The sequence below is a fragment of the Aricia agestis genome, chromosome 8 (genome assembly GCF_905147365.1).
Source record: "Aricia agestis chromosome 8, ilAriAges1.1, whole genome shotgun sequence".
Classification (NCBI taxonomy): domain Eukaryota; kingdom Metazoa; phylum Arthropoda; class Insecta; order Lepidoptera; family Lycaenidae; genus Aricia; species Aricia agestis.
The window spans coordinates 3,379,447-3,388,236 of record NC_056413.1 but is presented as its reverse complement, the minus strand read 5'-3'; the positions used below and the strand labels follow the sequence as shown (position 1 = coordinate 3,388,236).

The following is an 8,790-nucleotide window of genomic DNA, read 5'->3' as shown; positions in this document are numbered from 1 at the left end:
AATTATAAGTATTCTTTTGTAAATATATATTTTTTCCTGATCCTGTCCTGAATTCCTTTTTCCAAATTCCTCGTTTTTCGTAATAATTTAATTTTTTACATTGTTTTTCCCGTTCGTCATTGGCAATGTACTATGTGCATGCCATTAAAAAAAAAAAAAAAAAAAAAAAAAAACATATAAACTAGTAACAAATATATACTAGTAATCTGTGACTAGTAATCTGTGATTTGCAATTTGACGAAATCGTCAATTTATCTACAGAAATAAATAACCTGTTGTTTCAAGTAATGAAAGAAATAAATAACCAATTGTCTTCACTTCTAAGGAATTCGTTGTAATTACAAACTATAGAACAAATTTATTGTGATCCATTTTATCAGCATCCTTGCTTGTTTATTTTAGTCTGTTTTACTTTAGCTCTGTAAATAGAGTGTGTACCTATTTGTGTAGTCAAGTGTTACTGTGTTAGTCATTCGGCAATTTGCATAATATTTAACATTGATAAAGCATCATGGTGAGACATACTAATTTAAATAATATAATAGAAATCCTTAATTTTTATTACTAACACATTGCAATGTCATTGATTGATTTCTCTTAGTATATGCATGCAGATTGTGATTTTGTATTAGTTTGTTGGCAATAAAAAAGTTAATGTTCTCATTAAATAGCATATATATTATTTTTTTACAGTTGGGGGATATAGAGAACAAACGTAAAGTTCCTACAATGCTACAAAAAATACTACAATATGACATCCAAATTAGCAAAAAGTTTGTGGACATGTCCCACAGTATTACTGCACTCAGATCGCTGAGAATACATTCTAAATTATTGGAGGTAATTGTAAAATCCAGTCAGTGACGGATTAAGACTACTTGATGCCCCAAGCAATCCATGCCTATAGGCCCTCGTCCTGAGCTCTAATTAGTTTTACTCTGTAATACTTGTTTATTTCTAAGTGTGGTTGGTGGATATAGTAAAGTTTGGGCATTTACTAAGCAGCTTTACTCGTCTCTTATGCACTTGCAAGTTAATTATATTTGTATCCTGCCCTTATAGCAAGTGCATGTAAATGAGGCACTATAATACTAGAATTGCAATGGCCAAAATTATTTCTATCTGGAAACCAGATGTCAGCAGCTTTATTATTACACTTTACAGGTATCATGTCATGGAATAGTATGGCTTGCTGGATGGTTGACATTTATATGGCTTTTCAATAGTAAAGACCTCTATCAATTGCAAGTCAATATGTTAATTGGTAAGTTAACAACCTTTTGACTTTGTAAACATAATTTATCAGTAGTGGTCTTTTTATTAACCTAAACATTATCTTTCCAGCACTCCTGTTGGATATTGTGGTAATTGCCATTCTTAAAGCTTTTGTGAGAAGACGCAGACCTGTGCCAATGAATAAACTAGTCCCTGGCAACCCGGACAAGTATTCCTTCCCTTCTGGACATGCAAGTAGAGCGGCAATGGTAGCATTTATACTTATCTGCATAGATCCAGTGTCAATGTTGTTCTACCCACCATTATTGGCTTGGGTGACATCTGTTTGTATGTCGAGGGTTTTAGCTGAGAGACATTATATTTTGGATGTCTTGGCCGGAGTAGGTATTGGTGTACTCGAAGGCCTTTTCATGTCAATTTTGTGGTTTTCACAGAGCACTTCTCAGAGTATTCTTACCTCGTTGTCTGACGAGAAAAGAGATGGTGGTGAATACCACGTTTAATATATTAATGATTGAGTTATTTTATGTGTTACACAGTTTTTATTTGAGTGATTTTTTAATTAATATAATATTAGGTACTAACACCAAGTCTATTGTGAGAGTTAAATAAATTATAATTGTTGCATTGGATTCTATGTTTTTTTCTTTCCATATTTATCGTTATAATTATGTTTAGATGATATGATTATGAACCCAAGACCCAATTATTTTTTAATTGGAATACTTATACGTAAGAAGATGTGTATTTACTAAAAAAAAACTTTTATCGGTAAAAAATGGAATTCGAATAATTTAGAGCGTTTTTAAACAATATCATCTAAGGGACGCGATGTTTTTTCCCATATTTTTAAATTAAAATAGCGTATATTTCAAATCAATGTTTAGTTGTAGTATAGTTATACAGCAATACGTAGAAATCTTTTGTATAAATTACACCATTCAATCGTTCTGAGTGATTTAGACGATTAATTTTGTCAGGCCAGCGGGGCTAAAATGGTAACTTTAGCAATTCCTCTCAATCAATTCAGCGACGATATTACGAGCAATATTGTCGGTGATTCATCCAGGGCTGTAGCTAGAGTCAAATTTGAGGTAGGGCAGCGTCGGTTACAGGTAGGGCGGAAGCAAAAAAAATCGGTCAAGTGCGAGTCGGATGCGTGCACGAAGGGTTTCGTACCGTTATAGATAAAACATAGGCCAAATTGTGTTTTTTGTAATTGAGCCCCCTTTAAATATAAATGTTATTTTAATTGTATTATTAATTAATTAAGTGATTTCGCAAAAATGTCCAGTGCCTACTGTTGCCATTAATATCAATATGCAGCAAAAAAGGCCAAAAAACACGAATCCTTAAATATTGATTTTATTTTGTTTTTAGTATTTGTTGTTTTGATTTATCTCTAGGTCAATGATGTATTTAATTCATTGAATAGTTATTCTTAGATACTTAAAAAATTTCTGTGACAAAGCATGAGCACTATATCTAAGAACTACATATTATTAAATCCTCAATTACGAAGAACAAGCGAACAATATGGTTAAACTTCTGGATGTAGCGATCCACGTGTGAGTGAGAGTGAGGAAATAATAATTAATTGTTGGGTTGGGTGATACGAGTCAATAGATACGACTAAAAATATATTTAGATTATTATTGTTTCTGCAAACTTATTAAAATAATAATTAATATTAAAATAACATAAAATATTTAAAACAGCTGAATTCTAGGTTTCGCCATATTATTAAAAATGCGAAGAACTTCGTTCAGCAGTGTTGCCAGACGGCCAACTCGGTTTCTCGCCAAGTGTTCCCCGAAATCCCCCCAAAATTCGGGATTTCAAGAAAAATCCCCCCACAAATTATAAAAGAAATTTTTTGTTCATTATGAATGGGAATTTCACAAATGGGTACGATGAATGTACACTATTTCGGCAATAGCGTCCAATCTTTACAGAGTCAGCATCTTCGCGAGCTCCTTGATCATTTTTATGGTTCCGTAAGTCGTAACCTAAGGGTAAAAACGGGACCATAGTACTTAGATTTCGCCGTCTGTTCCCAGATTTTGTCCTCCAACAATCCCCCCAAAAAAATGTTCCCCCCAATTTTCCCCCCATCACCTAAAAAAACCCCCAAATTTGGGGGGATTCCCCCCAATCTGGCATCACTGTCGTTCAGATCAACTTTTTTTGTTCTTTTTTTTTCAAAGGCCAGAAATACCATACCAGCCATTCTTTCGTGACCCATTGATAGTCATTGAGGCCTATTAATTGCAGTTAAAGTTGAAAACGTGGACTCGCACACTGCAGCACTACATCTTTTTTTTCATTAAGATTATAATTAAATGGACGCATCGCTTCATGTAATCGTGATTCAAATGCCATATATACACAGAACAAAGAATTATTATCGACGACTTCTGTGGCCCAATGTGCAGTGTGGGCCCTGTGGCCTGTGGCCCTGTGGTCCCTGTGGGCCTGTGGCCCTGTGGGCTTAATCCGGGGGTCGCGGGTTCGAATCCTGCCAACGGAACAAAAAGTTTTTAAAGGTATAATAAAAATCTTAACTATATAATGTATAGTTTATATAAGAATAAAGTATATTTCTGTTGTCTAATACCTGTAATGCAAGGTCTTCCTTTTTAGGGTTCCGTACCCAAAGGGTAAAAACGGGACCCTATTACTGAGACTTCGATGTCTGTCCGTCTGTTTCCAGGCTGTAACTCAATAACGGTAATAGCTGGAGAAATGAAATTTTCACAGATTATGTATTTCTGTTGCCGCTATAACAACAAATACTAAAAACAAAATAAATTAAATATTTAAGGAGGGCTCCTATACAACAAACGTGATTTTTCTAACATTTTTTGCTTAAGGCGAGGATAAAGCCCAATTTGTTATTCCCGTGACTCCCGGTTTACCTAGTTCCAATATAATAAAGAAGTGTTAAAAAATATGAGATATAAAGCACAATATTTAAAATACCTTAAACCATAAACATTTTAATAAAACGTAATACTTTGGCTGTAATTAATTTACAAACTCACCTCTGAAAAAACTCTATTTCGTCGAAATATAAGTGTTAACTAGGATAATTATACATTTTATTTGAATAAATTGTTAGTAAATCTATATTAAAACTTCTTTAACCGAACAATTTTGTTCCTTAATATTTATTTACATAGATATTAAAAAAAAACATGAAAAATAGCGAAGATCCGCCAGAGTTGTTACAGTTTTATGCTAAGCTAAAATGAATCTTATTGCGATGCGTATACGCTTGGTCTTTGGTTGTGTGCAAGGTTATCGTTTTTATCCCTGCCTTAAGTATCAATGATGACAACAGGTAGGCACTTGAAATACTCACAAAGGCCTTAATAATATATGTAATTTAATAAATAAGTAATAATAAAAGTTAAAAAAAAATATTTAAGGGTTAGGTAGGTAAGTAGGTCCCATACTATTTTTGCTCTATAACGGTACGTGCGCGGTATAACCCTTCGTGCGCGGGTCCGACTCGCACTTGGCCGATTATTGGTATTTTTTTGTGATTTTAAGGTAGGGCATTGCCCCACTATGCCCCCCCCCCCCCCTAGCTACGGCCCTGGATTCATCTAATTTTGTAAAATAACGTCCTACCTGGTACCTCAATGGCAATTCAATTCATTAGCAGATTCATAATTGAAACTGTATTGCCATTCTGAAAAACATAAAAACGAACATGACCGGTTTTTTTTCTACATTTATTTATGATTTTATGAACTATCCACGAAATATTTGATATAATTGTTATATTTTATGTATTAAACTGTACATTTATTGTATATTTGTTCATTAAAATCATTTTATAACTAAAAACAATATGTTGTTTAATAATTTCACCATAATCTTCAAATATCGTTATATTTTCGTAACGTTACAGCGGCAAGCGCATCTATGAAATTGAAAAAAAATATGAAAATTTAACCGATACTTGAAATTATTAATTATATGGCATCATAATATGGTGATTTTGATTTAAAGAGAAGTATCCTAAGCATATGCTACCAAAAAGTAAGATTTTGCACCAAGGTATGCTATGGTTCCGAAGATACTAAGAAAACTCCGGATTCCTTATAGATAAAAGTTTGGGGGTTCCAGCGTTGTTTTACGAAGAAAGCATATTATTATGCTACTATGTAAATTACATTCATCATCATCATCATCACTACAATCACACCACAGACCAATTATACATAAGACTCTTGAATCCCATAAAAAACAGCGTGTCTTCAGTTTTTAGTTCTCATCTGAACGATAGATGGCGTTGAGTGTATCAAATTAGCCTAACATATAAAAATACAATAAATAAATGCACCATCTAGTAGACTATTTTTAAAACACGTTCACAAACTGCAAAATTCTCCCAAAGATGTCGCTGATTAATTTTAATCGGAAATGACATTTATTAAAGCTTTCTTAACTCTTTTATTTTCTTTTATATTTTTTTATAAATATAATAACTAAAAAAAATTGCTTTTTTTATTCCGTTGGCGGGAATCGAACCCGCGACTCCCGGCTTGAGCTACCAATGCGCTCATCCATCTGTTTTTCTGACATTATGTATTTCTATTGCCGCTATGATACTAAATACTAAAAACAAAATAAATTAAATATTTAAGGCGGGCTATATGTAGCTTCACTCTGTATCCTCTATCAGTTGTATCACGGGGAGTGCTCTGAGGAATTGTTCGGAATCATACTTCCTGCAACTTTTCGCCATCGCCCCACGCGAAAAATATACTTACCATCCTCATCACTTTGATGAGTGGCAGTCTTCCACCGTGCATTTTTCGCGTAACTTTCTGCCGCGCACTGTAAAACTCTGTAACGAACTGTCACCAGCAGTATTTCCGGACTTATACGACCTGCAAACCTTCAAGAAGAGAGCGTATTCCCTCTTAAAAGGCCGGCAACGCACCTGCAGCTCTTCTGATGTTGCGAGTGTCCATGGGCGACGGTAGTTGATTTCCATCAGGTGACTCACGACTCACAAAATTACGCTCGTTTGGCCTCACCCTAAGGGTGCCTTGTTGACTACGGAACCCTAAAATATGCGTCATATCGAAAAATATTTTATGAAATAAGGAGGCAAACGAGCAAACGGTTCACGGCTCATTAAATTAATCAACAATTTTGCGCGTAAATAAATAGTACGAGCACATCCGCGTGCACTGTGCAGTGTTCGCTGTAAATAAGAACAAGTTTGACATGTCCATGTTCGCGTGGAATGGCGCGTAATTTCAAACGCGGTACAAGACGGTAAGTATAGATGTCCGCATCTGGCACAGTAAAATTTAATACAGACAGACAGATGGCCTGACAGACTGAAACTATAAGGGTTCCTTGCTGACTACGGAACCCTAAAAAGTAGATAAGCACAAATCTTGCGAAAAAACTTTGGTGCTCGAAGTTGGGCTTTGAGTGAGATTTCGTGCGTCTACTAACATGAACGGAAGGTGTCGCGTCGAACTGGCATCGTTGCATACCAGAAAATAACGATATTTTTACCGGTCATAATAACGGCATTTTTTAAACTATATTTAAATGTTATATTACCTACTAGATATCGTTAAAAATATCGTTAAGCTACCCTTATAAAAATAACGGTACGTAACGGTAATTTTTCTAGTAATCGATAACGTTATGAAGCCATGCTATATGCTGACAACATTTTTTACTTTGGTCATGTTTGTATACAAACTTTAAAGTTTTGAAACCGACTTTGTAATTTTAAATTTCTTTAGTTATAAGTACAATATCTATAATGTATTACGACATAAGAATAGTTCTAAGATCAAAGATGACATTTATAGTAAAATTTGATGATTCTGCTATTTGACAGAAAAGCAATTCAGATTTATTGGACCATTTTTACGACTTTTCATAGAAAAATGTCAAACAAAAATGAATTGCTTAGTACGAATCATTAAATGAATTGCACGTTAAGAGAAGTTTAAAAATGAATCGTAAATGATTCATTGTATGATTCAACTAAGCGACCATTTTAGCCCCGCAGGTCAGGGAAAATTAAAAAAAAAACTACAATTTGGTGCAGTTTTATTACAAACTTACTAGTATAATTATATTATATTCCATGTCAAAAAAATTAAATTTGTTAGAGAATTACGATTTAATTCACCTTTAACGTATTTGAGAATTTTGATGTTGCGGCCGCAATACAATACAATACAATAACCATAGCTGGGCATTAACTCGTTAATCCGTTAATCGATAACATTTTGATTAACGGATTAACTTTTAAGTTAGCTTTTAAAGATATTAACGGACTCGCTAACTTCCGTTAATATGCAGAAGTCCGTTAATCGTTAATGCAATGCCTACTATAATTGACCGCACGACAGTCGGCACCACGGCGCGGCGCGAAAAGTTCGGACAGTTAGTATGAAACGAGAAGTGCCGGACGAGCGGGCAGCGCGGCGCTGAGGCACGGCAGATACATTTTCAGGCGCGTGCAAGTGAGAAGATATTTGTTCGTTTTATCATTTCATTAGTCAGCGCCGGTGCTTATAGAGTGATTTGTTTATTGTTATTATAAATCATTTGCATGTTGATAAAGAAGAGTGCAGTGTAATTTAGTTACGTAGAATACAATAATTATAGAAGTATTTTGTTTTGTTCCTAACCTGTTAACTTCCAGAACCTAAACCAACAGGTTTTGTATGTACACTAACGCAATGATAATATATAAGTTATAACAAGGCCATCATATTACACATATTAACGGACTAACGATTAACGTTAACTTGCGTTAATTCGTCGGAAATGCAACGCTTTAACGTTTAACGAAGTTAACTTTCTTTTTAACGGATTAACGATTAACGAAGTTTACTATTTGATTAACGGTGCCCAGCTTTGACAATAACACTTTATTGCACACCATAAAATACATAATAAAAATCATATTACATATGAAAACATGTTCTGATGATGCACAAAAGGCGAACTTATTGCTAACAAGCAATCTCTTCCAGTCAACCTTTTGTGTATCGGATTGTCTAAAAGAGATTGCAAACATCGTGTAGGTGTACAAACCAAAGAAAGGTGACTTAATTAACAGTAAACTTAAAAATAATAATAATAAATTTATGTCTTATTTAAGAAATGGTGTCTTAACTTATTTTTAAAAATATTAATCCTATCAGCGCGACGAATTTCCAGTGGCAGTGAGTTCCAAAGTACTGCAGCACGAACCAACTAACTTTAACTATAACCGGAAAAATTGACAGATGTCGTATGAGAATATGGGATGTTTGGACGCCATATTTAACTTTAACTTTACCCACGCCTCTGGTGCAACCTAGTCTAAAGGATTTAGAAAATAGGGAAGAGGAATGGGAGGGGATTTCAAGGGTCAGATTGTTAGAAGAGCGTAACGATAATTGGTGGTTGTCACGTAGGAAATTAAAGCGATTTTTTAATATAAAGGTATGGAAGGGTCAAACAGGATAATATAAAGGAGTGAAAGAGTGTAAGCGTCACGCCGGGATCGAATAG

General features: G+C 34.4%; 1 protein-coding gene across 2 annotated transcripts; it reads left to right on the top strand.

Annotated features, from left to right (window-relative positions):
* The first annotated feature begins 292 nt into the window (after nucleotides 1-292).
* On the top strand, nucleotides 293-1,868 carry LOC121729245 (phospholipid phosphatase 6). Of its 2 annotated transcripts, none has more exons than XM_042117700.1 (4): nucleotides 293-334; nucleotides 694-840; nucleotides 1,165-1,264; nucleotides 1,345-1,868. In XM_042117700.1, exons 2-4 carry the CDS (start codon nucleotides 730-732, stop codon nucleotides 1,737-1,739), a joined length of 606 nt encoding a protein of 201 aa, XP_041973634.1. In that variant the 5' UTR covers nucleotides 293-334; nucleotides 694-729; the 3' UTR covers nucleotides 1,740-1,868. The 2 variants fall into 2 exon arrangements, with proteins under 2 accessions (XP_041973634.1, XP_041973632.1); XM_042117698.1 differs by lacking the exon at nucleotides 293-334 and adding an exon at nucleotides 341-514.
* Nucleotides 1,869-8,790: the final 6,922 nt, after the last annotated feature.